This window comes from Nematolebias whitei, chromosome 1 (assembly GCF_014905685.2).
Source record: "Nematolebias whitei isolate Nwh7 chromosome 1, NemWhi1, whole genome shotgun sequence".
NCBI lineage: Eukaryota > Metazoa > Chordata > Actinopteri > Cyprinodontiformes > Rivulidae > Nematolebias > Nematolebias whitei.
The window spans coordinates 16789342-16804592 of NC_056498.1; the positions used below are offsets into that span (position 1 = coordinate 16789342).

The 15251-nt window shown below is 40.3% G+C and overlaps 1 protein-coding gene across 1 annotated transcript in view; it reads left to right on the forward strand.

Moving 5' to 3' along the window:
• Positions 1–13277, forward strand: part of LOC119415518 (astrocytic phosphoprotein PEA-15) — an 83961-nt gene extending 70684 nt beyond the window's left edge. Inside the window, exons 2-4 of the mRNA XM_037682667.1 lie at positions 11137–11311; positions 11426–11581; positions 12288–13277. Of these exons, the coding sequence (XP_037538595.1) occupies positions 11140–11311; positions 11426–11581; positions 12288–12352 (393 nt within the window). The 5' untranslated portion in view covers positions 11137–11139 and the 3' untranslated portion in view covers positions 12353–13277. The remainder of the gene's footprint in view (positions 1–11136; positions 11312–11425; positions 11582–12287) is intronic.
• The last annotated feature ends 1974 nt before the right edge of the window (positions 13278–15251 follow it).

The following is a 15251-nucleotide window of genomic DNA, read 5'->3' on the forward strand; positions in this document are numbered from 1 at the left end:
CCCCCCCCCCCCCCCGACAAAAACCACGGAAGAGAGTAGTGCCCCGCCAAGGCATGTAACCTAGGGGAAATGCTAAATTATAAGACAGACAATTATCAACAGATTGAATGTTTTGGCACTAACATACTTCCATATAATATTTTATATGGCTGTGTTCAGTGAAAAAGTTTGTGGCATAATTAACATGTCCTGCGACTTATAGGCCGAAGCGACATATTTATGGATTTTTTTCCCATATTTATAAACCAATTTTTGGCTGAGATATGACCGTTTTCATTCATTCTGACTGGAAAAAAAAATTAACAGTACCACTTTCAGCCACTAGATGGCAGCAGTAGTAGTAGTAGTAGTAGTAGTAGTAGTAGTAGTAGTAGTACTAGTAGCAACAGTGTATGGCATGCTGTTGTATCATGTAATAGGTAAACGTGGCTATAATGACAAATTCAAAAAAGTTCAATACAAAACCAACTGGACTTTATTTATTATACTTTACTTTATACTTTATTGTTTGTTTTTTTTTGTTTGTTTTTTATTTACCGTGTCCTAGATGACTGAGAAACTTCACCAGCTATTAATGACACAATCGGCTTGCCGTAATCCCCCCCACCTTCATCCTGCTCACTGCTTGGAGCAAGTCAAACCAGCTGCACCGCCCCGGTAAAATGCAGATAATTTGTCCATTAAAGTGCATTTATTAAGTAAAAGTTCAACTGAGGCACCCCTTTACTATGATTTCGAGCAAACAAATAATTGTTTTAGGTGCTTTTCTTGTCAAGTTTCGAAGAAACGCGCAGCGTTCCTCCTTAGTCTTTTCCTCCCTCTGCGCGCTCCTGGAGCACTGAGGCTGTGAATACTTTTGAAATGCAGTCGATTTTATCGTTAAAGTCCTTTATTAAGCAAAACGTTAGACTGAGACAAATCTTTACTATAATTTTGAGCAAACAAATAATTGTTTTTAAGTGTTAATCTTGTTAAATTCTTGTTTAAGTCCTCCTGTGCACGCTCCCGCGGCCGCCATTTGGCAGCCCATCGATTTTTGGAACAACACCAGCACACATTTTCAGGTTGTCAGCGGTGACGCATAATAGATGCGACTTATACGGCAAAGTGACGTATTTATGGATTTTTCCACTTTTTTAGAAATATTTGGACTGATGCAACCTATAGGACGGAACGACGTGTACGGCGGAAAATACGGTATACTGGAATCTTATCAAGAGTAAGCTGACAAGCTATTTTACTTTGAAATTTCACTAACAACACACACACACAGAGGGAGAGAGAGTGGAGACAAAGGAGCGAGCAGACAAAAGCATGTTTGTGTCCATGAGAATCTGAAGCACAGTGGGGTCTCTATGTGTGGACGCAGTGTGTCAGGCTCGTCCCGGAGAGCCGGTGGGGGTTTAGCTTGAGGGGATTTCAGACTCGTTTCCTTACAGCATGACTGCAAAACATGCAAAAAATGTCAGACATGCGTCGTTCTTCCTTTTTCTTTTGGTTTTCCTCTGTGGCTTTGTGAGAAGAGCCTCAAGAGTTTTCAGCAGAAGCAAACAGATTAATGATTCTGAAAAAAAAAAAAATCATCTTTTTTTTTCATATTTCCTTAATTTATTTATTTACCGTACTTGTAGCTAACAGGCCGATCTGTCCCTGTTGAAATAATTTCCTAAAGCTCGCCTCTTCAAAACATTTTTATTGTGTGATCAGTGTTTTATTGTAATTTTTGAAAGTGTTTTCAGGACCCTGAAACACTCTTTTTTTTACAGATTTATTTTATTATCATTATAAGCTTTTGTCAGATACCGTTAAACTTCCGTATTGATGGCTTATTACTCGTCTGTGGAAGCTTGTTTGTGTCATAATTGATTAGGTTTATCTTGGAATTTTCATTTTACTTGTAGGTTTAAAGCTACTTTAAATATTTGCACAAGGAAAAAAAACAAATCTGTTTTTATTAATTTCTCAGGTTCATCTCATTTGCTTTAGTTTATTTGCAAACTGCAGCATATAAATGAAATAAAAATATAACATAGTTACATCAACACAGCCTGATGACTTGTGCCATTACATGGTCAGCTGGGTGCAAGGTGTTCTCACAGATTATCGGATGAAGCTGAATAAACCTTTTTATTTACTGTTCCACCTACATTCTAACCCCAAACCACCAGAATATTAACTTTTAGTTAACTGGGCAAATCCTATCAGTATCACAGAGCTCTTTTATCTGGGGTGGCCTGCATGCAGACTAAATGTACTTTTTTTTTTAAAGTGTGCAAGGAAACCGGAGTACTGGTAGAAAACCCACACAATCAAAAGGAGAGCATGCAAACACCACACAGAAAGACCCTTGGTTCAACCAGGGGCTTGAACACAGGATCTTCTTGCTATGAGGCTAAAGTACTAACCACTAAGGCACTGTACTGCCCAACAGAAGATGCTCCTGGATACATGTAGCTGATCTGTGCTTCTTCTGTAGGTTTGCAGAGCTCGGCCTTAGAGATAAGGTGAAGAGCTCCATCATCTGGAGGAGATGTAGTAAAGTCCTCCACATGAAAATAAATCCACTGAGGTGGTTCAGGTGGTTCAGATGGTTGGGTTTTGCTCCTGAGCCTGGTACCGCCATGACCCAGCATAGCTGTATAGAAGATGGGTGGGTTGGTGTTCCAAGCAGAAATGATTCCTAAAAGTATAGTGTGAGAATAAAACACTGATAAATAGCTACAGAAAATCAAAAATGTATTTTTCCCATACATTTTACCAAAACATAAAATGTATTGATTGACTGCACTTTATTTGCCTCATTATCAGTGATTCAGTTTGCTGATGACAATTAAATTTATTTTGGAATGTTTGTTACAAGATATTGACTGAAACATCTTTAACTCATGGTTAAGAAAGCATTAAGCAGTAAGAAGAAGGCAGAAAATGTAAAACTTTAAAACCACCGTTATATGTATGCAGTCTCCTGGAAGTACCAAAACATCACACGTCAATAATGTATCATGTATTCACAATCACTGTTCAGACCACACTGCAAAAAATGTTGAATCCGCTGTTGTTGCCAGGTAGAGTTGCATACGGGTCCAAAAAATCCAGCCCGACCCAGCCCCAGCCCGTAGCCATCATTTCCGAACCCCACCCGATCCGACGAATTAACAGTAATTACAGGTCCAAACCCAATGCCCCCCCCCCCCCGACATTTTCAATTAAGCTTTGACTGCTGGTTGGTGGATGCTCGCAGCTGAATAAAGGGGGCAGAAGATCGGAGCTGAGGAGCCATCAAAGCGCATTAAATGCTTCCCCTGCTTCTGCCTGCATTGGACCCTGCTCTGACATCTCGGATATTTTGTGGTCTCACCTATTTGGGTCATCGACCGCGTGCGTCCGCTGAGTGCAGCGGCTGAATGAACGTCCATTTGGGCTGATGGATCACTGGCAGGAGTCCATCTGAAGCTTAACTGAACTTTTGACCTCTTTCAAGGCCGGTCAGCGCGCGGTCAAATGGTCGCATGTTGCTGTTGATAGTATGGCAAGCCATGTTGGCATATAATTGGGTCATCAGCTGCGCACGTCCCCAGATGCAATCAAAAGCCCGTTCCAAATTCAGGGCTGGGCTACGGGTTCAAGTTAGAAATGACAGCTCCATTGCAAGGTCACTAGCTGGCGCTCTGATTTTTGTATTTCTATGACACGCTCATGTACCTTTCATGTCTTTCAGCCTTTTTTCTTCTTACACGTTCAGTACATGTAGAATGAGAAATGCTTCTCCAAAGATCGTGTAGCACACATGACGTCAGAAGCTCAAACACATTGAAAAGAGTGATCAGCACAAACAGCACTCTGCTACCCACCATTGTTACTGATGAGTCCTCGAGGCTCAATGGGATTACCTGTCTAAATAAAGGTTGAATGAATGTTCATATACTGCTGGAATGCAGAAAATTGACTGACTGCAGCTGGTCGCTGAGCATTTCCAAAAAACTTTTACTAGAAACTTGGACTCAAAAGGTTTTGGTGTCGTAGAAAACAGTCACTGATGTGTGCAAATGGCTGAAACACAACAGAAATATTATGGTTTCGCCATAATGGAGTCATATAAACGCAGCCTAAATGTAACCACTCCATCCATTGTTGTGTTTTCTTCCTCCTCTTCTTTGCAAGTACACAAAAGCAGTGGCAGTCCATTGTGGTGTAAAGCAGGGAGCAGTCAGCACGACCTGGGTCGAGAGAGGAGGACTAGGGACCGACACACACACGTACACACACACCCATTCATTCATTCCTTTAGCCTTTCTCTGCTATCAAAGCACAAAACAGACCCCCTGTTGTACGAAGGTGAATAACACCACCCCGTCCCAAGCAGGGCCTGAGCACGCTGCTCTAGTGTGATAAGATGAATGTGACATTTAAGGCGAACTCGCTGAGTAAAGTGCTCGGTCATCACCGTGCTTGCACCTCGAGGCTGAGACAGTGGGTCCGAACAAACCAAACGCCACCATCAGCCTATAATGAACTGATCTGACTCTAAATCAGCCAACAGTTCAACTCTTCACAGCCAGCTCATCAGCAGCTGGTTTAAAAGCTGCCGCTTTTTGTTTTGACAGCTTTTAGCACTTGTTGGCGCCTGACCTATGAATGGTTTTAAAAAGTTAATCGTTTTTGAATGAATGAGTTGATTCATGTGGGAATGATGACAGAGTCAGCTTTCAGACACTATGACGGTGTGTGAAGATGCATATATAAAGAATGATATGATAAAATATATGATAAGAGCTTGTGCCGTAATCAAAGCAAAGAGCTTAATGCTTTGCAGGAATGTAGCGCCCTCTAGTGGCGGTGGTGGGTAAAACTTCTGCTTTGTTATGTAGGTCACAGGACTTGTCACAGAGCTGTTCTGGGCTTTCTGAACACTTTGTTTATCAGTAACAAGATGGACTGGATCAGAGGCTGGCAGGGATTTGTGCCAGCACCCATAATGCACTGCATGAGCAACAGCCGCTCTCCAGCTGCATGAATGCCACAGACTGTTGGGGGGGTTGGGTTGGGGGCTGATGTTTGAGAAATATGCAAACTATGTATATTAGAGGAAGTTCATATGGAACAAATAGAAAGGATGCCTGCCTTTTCCGTACGTTTAATTGCCGCTTTAATTTATTTTTCTTGGGCTGACCTTAAGCGTTTCTGCAGAGCTAATCAGCCGCTTCATTAAACTTACCAAACATGGAGGAATCGGTCCTGAGGCAGCCGTTTGGCTGGCTGTGCTGTGTTGTCTTGTTCTGATATGGGTACAAATGCACAACACAAAAACAAGCCAGTAAGAAGCGCACAAAGAGAAAAATACTAGTGTTTACCTTTTAATGAGACAACAATGTGTAAAATACAGCAGTGTCCTGAGGACACACAAGACGTGTTGGATGAACAAAGAAACGATGAATGCAAAGGAAAAGAAGAATCTGATTCAAAGTATTAAGACTAAATTACACATGCAGGACTTTTGTAATGTCTCTAATTACGGCCCACGTTGCTCTCATTTCCATCCTCCTTCGTGTGGTGTAAAATTTATTGGAGTGGCTTAAGTTTAACAAATATTTAAAGATCAGAAGAGTGATAGGATGGAGAAGTGGCGATATAAGCAAGGATGTCAAACAAGGTTAAGTCAGATAGCAAGCGGCCATCAAGGCATCAATCGTTACGGTGATGGTCCTCTTTTTACATGTATAGACTTGTATATACATACAGCTTGTTCTGGCTGTCAGCAGCAAACTGGTTGATCCACTATGATAAGGTGCTATTTATAAGACTGTTTGTTTCAGGATCGCAGACTAAAGAAGTCATTTGGATAAAAGACGTAACGTTTCAACAAAGAAGAATCCGTCCAGAGAACCTGACTTATTAATAACTTTGTTAGATTTTTTTTTAATCAGAATCAGAATAAACTTTATTGGAATTGCACAGAGGTACAACGCAAATATGTACGCACAGTCGTCCGAAAGATGGACGGAGTGCACGAAGCTGCAACTACAGGAGAGCGCGGCCATTTTATCCTTATTAGATAATAAACTTAGATTTAAATCTGGATTATTGAGCATGCATCAGGACAAAAGCAAGGATTCACTTTTAAATCTGTTTAGCAGGTCTCCATAGGATGAGATCAAAATCTGGTGCCACGTTGTGAACAGACAGGGACTGAGAAACGTCAGAGTTTATCTCCGTTGGCACAAAATGTGAAATACTTGAGGGAACTTTGAGTCTTCCAGAGATTTGAGGTGCAACTTTCAGATGGACAATGACTCTATGTGAGGTTATGGTGAAACTGGTAAACGCCTGGTCAGACCCTAATCCAGGGCTATTCAACTGGTGGCCTGTGGGCCACTTCTGGCCCTGGATGACTTCAGTCTGGCCCACCATTGAGTTCATTAAAAAAAAAGAACCCAGCCATAGCCAGAGTGGTTCAAATCATTAAAGGTCATGCTCATGTTGGATTATTGAGCATGAACTTTAATGGTTTGAACCACTTTGTCTATGGCTGCCTCAGAGGAATCGACGAGAGAGAGGGCGAACTCTGGAAACCATCTTATCACCATCAAACTGGTTGATCCACCATGTGAATGTGCTGCTTGTGGGGAATAAGTTTGTTGTGGCTCCTTGGACTGAAGATGTCCTTTAGATGAAGGACGAAACGTCTCATCAACAAACAAACAAAAAAGAAACCGTCCAGATGACCTGACTGAACTTTGTTGGAATAACTACCGCGCATGCGTCTATAAAATCTTGACACGCCCATGTTGCTTTCATCACTGTGTTTTTCTAATCGGCCAATAGCAGACAAGCTTTTATGTTGCGGTTCCCAAATTTAGCCAACAGCCGTTAAAAATACCATAAAGTACTTTTTCAAAAACACATATTGTCCAATTCAAAAATAGACGTGACCAACAAGAATGGCCTTTGACTTTTCAATGTTCATATAAATCATTTAGTCAGAAAACAACACGTTATTTAAGCTAATAGTCATTTAAAAAGAATCGATTTATGTTCAATAGCTAGTTTGCCTAATCGAAAAATTGCTCGCACGAATGGTAAAAACAAAGATCGAACAAAAATAGTAAAACACTAACAGCTAAAGATGCTAATACAGCAATCAAAAATATTCACTTAGTATAAAGTAGTAAACAAAATGTTTTGTTGTATCGTATTATGGTCTCGTGTCGCAAAAGAAAGGTAAATAAAGAGCACGTCACCCTGCAGCTAATGCCGTACTGATGTTCACACGCTAGGCATGTCGATGTTGTGCACCTCACATTCATTTGCCATGGTTTTCTCCCTCATATCATTTTTAAAACATGATGAATTCACTCAGTTAAGAGATTCTTTTTGTAGTAAACTGATATTTTAAACTAAATACAAAATTTCTGTGCATCATCATCATCATCATCATTATTACTGGTAATCTCCTTCCAGTAATGAAACTGTTTGGTGGCCTCACAGGCCAGGTGTCATCATTTCATCAAATTATTGAGCGTTGGCACCGGCGCACCTTTTCACATGTCCAACTAGGGCTGGGTGATACCTCAATAGTTGATGTTTTTCTTAGTTCGTATCTTAGATCTTATTATTGTTTTTCTTTTACATTTTATTGTTGGATGTAACTGGGACCCAACAATAAACTGACTCTGACGCTGATATTTTTTTAATGTCAAGATAATTTCATACGCGATATAAAATGAGCCTATGTTGATATAAAGCGATATAGTCTCATACTCTACGTAGTTATAACTATATTTGACAATCTGCCAGTATTTCCCAGTCTGCACCTTCATGCGGCCCCTCCTCCCCTCCCTCACTGAATACAAATCCAGCCCCTCCCCCGCTTGGAAATTATCTGAGAAAAGCTGAAATTAGCAAAGATAAACAGTTGAATAGTAGCTAAAAAGGCAGAAAGAAGCTGAAATTACCAGAAGGAAGTGGAGAGAGCACATTTTTGCTGAATTAGGCTGAAAAAGTTTTAAGAAGTGCAAAAAATGTGGAAGTGGCTGAAAATGCTTAAATTAGCATAAAAAACATCTATATAGTAGCTGAAATAGTTTTTAAAAAAGCTGAAACTTGCTGAATAAGCTGAAAGGAGCATAACAAGCTGAAATTAGCAGAAAGAAGTTAGAAGAAACACAGAAATGTCGTCATTATCAGAAGGAATCTGAAACGAGCACAAAACAGCTGATAAAAACAGCTGAAATGAACTGAAAGTAGCTGATTTTTTTTATTTGCACAAAGACGCTGAAGCCGAACAAAATGCTAAAGTAGCAGTAAAAGGTTGTAAACACATCTAAAGATTTGAAGGATGGAAAACAAGCTCAATTCATTTTCTCTGAGGAAAAAAATGGCAGAAAAAATATTTCAAAAAGCTAAAGTTGCACCAGTACCAAAAGTCACAGCAGGATTGTCCTGAAAGAGCTGAACGTTTTGAGTTAGGATTTGTTGAAATAGCTTCAAAACTGCAGGAAGAGAAACACGCTGGAAAAAGTACAGAAGTAATATGGACCACAACAGTGTGAGTGCTTCATAAACATTCAGACTATTAATAATCATGATGTTTTTTTAAGGCAGGTACGCGCTTCAATCTGAGCTGTAAGTTTTTGTTGTTTGCCTCGTGGTGAGTTTGTCTGAAGCGACAGCTGAAGTGAGCAGACGGCTTCACAACACGTCTGACGCACTGTATGTTTCTCTAGCCATGATGGACTGTTTCTTTTTTCCTGAGCTGAACATCTGATGCCACAACGCTCCCTTCAACTCACCCACACAGATAAAACACTCCATCTGTTTGTGGATAACCTGGAACCCTCAAACTAACCCCGTCATGCTTGTGACTCCACAACTGCTCCTATTCCAGGTCCAACTCAGAGAACTGGACCTACGAGCAGTTAAAGCGATCACACGTGGTTAAATGTTGAAATAACAGACTCAGATATTCAAAAGCACACCAGGTGATTCTGTGAGTTTACATTGATGAGTCTCAAGGAACATTTACCGTAAAAGCGTTGCTGTTGTAAGAACAGCCAGGCTGTAAAGTGAAGAAAAACCTTTAAAGTTTAAAGACAAATTAATCAGCTTTATTTACATTGGTTCAAAGTGATGTAATCTTAAGTGACGCTTCTTTAAACCGATCTGTTTGACTTCAAGAGTTATCAGAGTTTGACTACAGAACTGTTTATTTACTGAAGCCTTTAAAATAGAGATTACCAGTTAATTCAAGTAACAATCACTTCATTGTATTTATTTATTGATTTATTTAATCCAAGACTGGACATTTTGTCTGTCGTTCTTAAAAAGGGCGTCTGCACTCGTGCAAACAAAATAAAAATAAATCATTGTATGCATTTTAGTTATAGTAACGCTATCACATGTTAATGCAGAAGTACTCGGGTGACGCTGCAGTTATTGGGTATGTGCAGGATGGACAGAGGACCCTGGTTGAGGACTTTAGTGTGGTGCAAATCCAACCATCTACAGATGAACATGAGTAAAACAAAGGAAATGCTAGTGGACTTCAGAAGGTTTGGACCTACCCTGAAGCCAGTCTGTCGATGTGGAGGTGGTCACGACCTGCAAATATCTGGGCATACAACTGGATGGCAGGCTGGACTGGTCAGTGAACATGGACCCTCTCTACAGGAAGAGTCAGAGCAGGCGCTACTTCCTTTAGGAGGCTTGGGTCCTTCAGTATCTGCAGGAAACGACTGCTGATGTTCTACAGTCTGTGGTAGCCAGTGTCTTCTGTGCTGCTGTGTGTTGGGGAGGCAGCATTAAGAGGAGAGATGCAGGGCAACTTGACAGGCTGGTGAGGAAAGCTGGTTCTGTGCTGGGAACAGAGCTGGAGTCTCTTATATCGGTGGCAGAGAGAAGGTCCCTCAGTAAGCTGCTACCCATCATGGACAATGCTGACCATCCTCTGGACGTCACCATCATGAAGCAGAGGAGCTCCTTCAGTGGTAGATGCTGACTCAACCCTGCTCCATGGACAGATTCAGGAAGTCCTTTGTCCCTCAAGCCATCAGACTGTTCTACTCCTCCCCGTACAGTAAAAAGAGCCGTGTAACTCTGCGGTACCCCTAATACTTATGTATAAGTATGGATGTATAGGTATGCTTAGATGTGTATGTATGTGTACATATATATAGGTTAATTGTGATTGTAGTACTCCCTATCACCTTGTGCATGCGCATACAGTATTGTCTTTTTCCAAATGTGTGTATTCTGCTTCTTTTTTCATTATTTCATGAGTTTTTTTTCGGTATACTGTAATAAGAACATGCTACTGGATGCCTCGAATTCCCCCCCCTGGGATTAATAAAGTATCTATCTATGTGATGCAGCATCTTTACATGATATGACAATAAAAGAAGCTACATCACAATCTTTTTTTTTTTGTTGTCCAAAGGTAGTTTGACTTTACTCTAAAATCATTTGATGGTCTTCTGGGGATCAGAGCTCTGAAGTTCAGTCGAACCACTGGAAGGAGCCAAAGTTTTAGAATAATGTTGCACTTCATGTATTTAAAGATGAATAAACTAGAGCTGTTCAGACCACTGAACATCTTTGCTCTCGTTGTACAAACATAACTATCAATTCAACAGTTTGTTTTCCACGTTGGTTTAGTTTGATTATGTTTTAACGTTTTATTGAGTGCATTTTATCGCAGACTTTAGGCAGCTATGATTGTTGTGAAATGTGCCTTAGAAATTATTGTTGGCTTGATGAACTGCTTCTATCTTTTAGATGCCCAAAGAACAGATCAATGGGTCAAAGGTCCTGGTCTGTGTTGTCTCTTGAGTAAATCTTCTGTTTCAGTTGTTTGTGACAAGAACAGCTGTAAGCAAACTCTGAAAAAACAACAACTTTGTGTTCTGGGGTGTTTCCAGTCCACCCTGATGGTATGCTATTGTCATTAGCAAAGATTATCCAACCATGGAGTCTGGGAAGTAGGTGGGCTGCAGCGCACCGAACACTTTGGTATCATTAGAATCTGCTCTTTGTTTCTTCTTAACCATTTTTGTTAATGTCCTTGAAACTCTGCGCAACCTTTCTATTATTATCATCATCATCTAATCAGCCCCGCTTTCTGTTGTTTTTGCTTTTGACCAGACCATGGCGGAGTACAGCTCTCTGCTCAGCGACCTGTCTGAAAACATCACCAACGAGGATTTGGAGCAGCTCAAATCTGCCTGCAAGGAGGACATCCCTGAGGACCAGAGCAACAACATCACCTCCTCCAAGGAGTGGTTCAGCTACCTTGAGAAGAACGACAAGCTCGCCCAAGGTGAGAGACACAACGTAGCGTAGCTTAAGTTGCAGAATGGTTTGGCCTAAACGCTAGTTGAACATTAGTATGAGGACCTTTCTGTCAAACTGAACCGAAGTGCCTCCCATCCAGATAACCTGTCGTACATTGAGCACATCTTTGAGATCTCACGGCGACCGGACCTGCTGACAAGGGTGATAGAGTACCGCACCACTGTGCTCAAGATCTCTGAGGATGATGAGATTGACACCAAGCTCACCCGCATCCCCTCTGCCAAGAAATATAAAGGTAGTACTTCCTATACCGTTCAGGGAGGTTCGGTTTGTGTGTTGGTTTACCTCAGATGCAACTTGTGAAAAGTTAGATTGGTTTTTAGACATATATCTAATTTGTCTGATTTCTGTCTCCCCCCTTTTCGTCATCTTGCTTGAGAGCCATGGATTGATTTCAGTAAAACCTGAAGTACATCTCGGCTCTTATAATCCATCCCAAAACTCGAAATGAGATTAGGCTTGCCAAGTCCAAGTCAGGACTCACCAATGTACCCTTTTAGATGTCTTGTTAGCATCTAAATCATCAGAAATACATCAGTCTCACATTGTAAATGAGATTTGTTATTGCACTTAGACATGATGTTTAACTGTCAAAAATAATCAAATGCAGGCTCTGGCTGCAACAAAACAACGTCCGACGATATAGATGAGTCACCCATTGTATCTAATTGACATTTATAGTAAATGACAGCTCTCAAGCAAGGATTTGATAACCACCTGTTACCTCCTCCTTCTCCTGCATCTCTGGCTAGAAGCAGGGATAAAAAGTAAAATAATGAACTGGACATCCAAAGGTGGTGACGTTCTGCCCTCTGGTGGTAAAATATAGATAATGTTAGGTTTATGGTTAAAAAGTGTGATATTTTGCCTTTTACCTCCTAAGATCTTAAAATAGAATTTGTTTTTCTCTCTCCCTTTTCTTTTACTTTTGGAAAAATAAGATATCATCCGCCAGCCCTCTGAAGATGAAATCATCAAGTTGGCCCCGCCCCCTAAAAAAGTGTGAGCACAATACCTGCTGGCCTGCTCTTTGCACCTTAACGTCTCCACTCCTGGCCCTTAAATCAACCAGCCAACCATTTCTCCTCCACCTCAGCCTCGTCCACATCCCTTCTACACGCATACACCAATCCCCATCATCCTGCACCTCTGACTCCCAGGAACCCCATGCTGCCGCACAGAGCCTTGCAGGCTGCCACCTACAAAGCAACCAATGAGATTGTAGCGACGCAGCCTCCTGCCCAGATGATTTAGGGATGGCAAGCTGCAAAAATAAAAGACTTTACAAGAAAATCATGGAAGACGGACCAACAAAGTATGTGTGGGATGAAGGAGCTAAAGTTGATCCTGATTGAGATGCTGAGTGAGTCAGTTCAGAATGGGTGAAATGTGTGATGTTCTGCGTGTGCGTGTCGTTCTTGGTTGTTAGTTAAGATCACATCCAACCACGAGGAAGCAGAAATGGCAAATCCTGCCTCCATGCAAAACTAAATGAAACGGCAAAGGGTTTTGGAAAACTCAACAAACAAACAAAAAAGCCTAAACAATACCACTGAAGTCACTAGCTTACCTACCGGCACATATTATTGCAGAGATACTGAACTGTGGCTAACAATTCATTAGCACCTAAAATGTCTGGTTTGAGAATTATCTCTGTGCAAAATAACCAAACGTCAAATAAAATGGTCGGAAAATCATTTACTACTATCTGAGCATAAACTACAACTTAAATACTTGAAGTGACTCGAGAAAAATTCCCAAACATTGAGTGAAGTTCAATTAAGTCTTGCACCTTGGTTCATGTTTGTGCTTGTTTTAGCGTTAACTGTGTTGCTTAAAAGTGCGGCGTGTTTGCGATATCAAGAATAGAGTTGATTCTGTGGATCTTCTGCTTACTAGCAGAGAATTAGCACTGGTGCAAGACTTAGTGGAGAAAGAGTGGAGCTTTTTAATACTGTTTTTGTTGTTATGCTAAGCTAAGCTAAGCTAATCTATCACTTGCTAGCTATAGCAGCAGAGAGGCATCACCTTCCGCATTTAAATGTTCCTCACAGCACAACTGTGTGGCTCCCAAAATGTGTAACTATTCATTCTATTATCATTAAGTTGATCAAGTTACACAGTACTTTGAGACTGCTGCATAGGAAACTAAATTTTAATAACAAGCGTCAACAACAGGACGGTGTCGGCTCCTCCGCAGCTCTATATGCATTCCCTTTACTGTGATACAATTCAAGAGCAAAGAAATGGTCTAATATTCAAGAGATTTATATTTAAAGCTGATTTTCATAGAACAAGCCAATATTTGCCTTTAGCTCATAGCCACTGCATACGTTTTTAGAGTTTGGAAAATATATCATTTATTTTTCTGTTTTGAAGGACTCTTGTCCACAGGTTTCCTTTTCATTGTAGGGACCAGTTATCGTGATCATCCTTTAGAGGAGCTGGTTAGAGATAAAAATAAATATACTACAAGAAAATATGGAATATACCGTACACGTTATGCTCTATTGAGCTATAAGCAGTACGGTTTTTACCGTACGTGCAATTTTACTGTCTAAATAATTTCATCTAAATTCTACCACATTTAGTGTCTCTTTGTGAGCCAAGGGAAATTCAGCTACATAAATACATAAGTAAATTTTGAGTATATTGATTGTTAATGTTATGTGATATAAAAAAAAAGACTAAATTCTTCTGTTTTATTTTTTTCGTACTTTTTGTCAATTTAATCGAACAAAACAACACTGACGTGTATTTAAAGATAATCCTTTCGAGAAAGAAAAAAAATCCAAGCGTAAGTGATAATTAATGGTGTTCTTTAACAAAGTGTACATAAACATGGCAAGGATCTCTAATGCACTCAGCGGCTCATTACCGGACTATGCCATTCCCGTTGTATACCAACACAAAAACAAGCTAGCAGACTGTTGAAACTAAACTTTAATAACCGCTCTTTTGAACACTGTGTATCTTTTCTCCCCGCAGTTAAGCCTTAGCGGAGTTTGTGTTTACCCCAAAATTTTGTCACAACTGTGAGTGATTGTGTGCGACGCAAAGACGGGCGCTAGCACACACGTCGAGTCAATCACAGCAGCTCTTACCTTTAAAGAGAGCAATGCTACTTTTCTCTTGAAATTTGCTAAGGACTTCAGTGTTGTGTACAGAATGTGTTAGGGTTCGTTCCCACGCCTGTTTTTAGTTGTCTTTAAAGCTGTCGGTTGCATAAAAACAGGCAGCAAAATCAAAATCTTTAAGCGTCTGACTAGTTATTTAACCCCTGATGCTTTTCTGCTTGTTTCTTTATCACTGTTCCACTCCAACCCCAGTGCCAATGACTGACTTTTAATTTGATTTATGGTTTTTGTGATATTTCTTTTTCTTATAGCTTCACATACTGTAGTGTTACTGTACTGATTTGTATCCTATGCATTCATGTTTGCAGAGAAAAACCGCACAAGCCACTGTCTTAAAGAACGGAGCTCTTGTAGTTGTAATAAAAGAACTCAAACTTCTTGTTTGAGAGGATTCTGACAGACCTGTGTTTTTGGTAGAGTGGCATTTGATAAGTGGGGCTGGTTGAGAACCACGTCACAGAAAGAAATGAGTTCTTGAAACTGAGGAGACTTATTTTGGCGACAACTCTGTTAACAAAGATGCAGAACACGAGTTGGTGACAAGTGCAGACAGTGACAGAAACCCATTCACTGTCACCGGTACATCGATCATGTTTGTGTCCCAAAAACAAGGAATTTAATTAAGTCGTTATTTTATATCAAATATCCAAAAGTTGGTTGGACTAACATTATTTTAGGTTTTATGACTCAGTTATAAAGAATTATAGAGGAATAATTATAATTTAGTTGGTTCTTATTTAACTTTATAGCATCAGTATCAGGATTAAA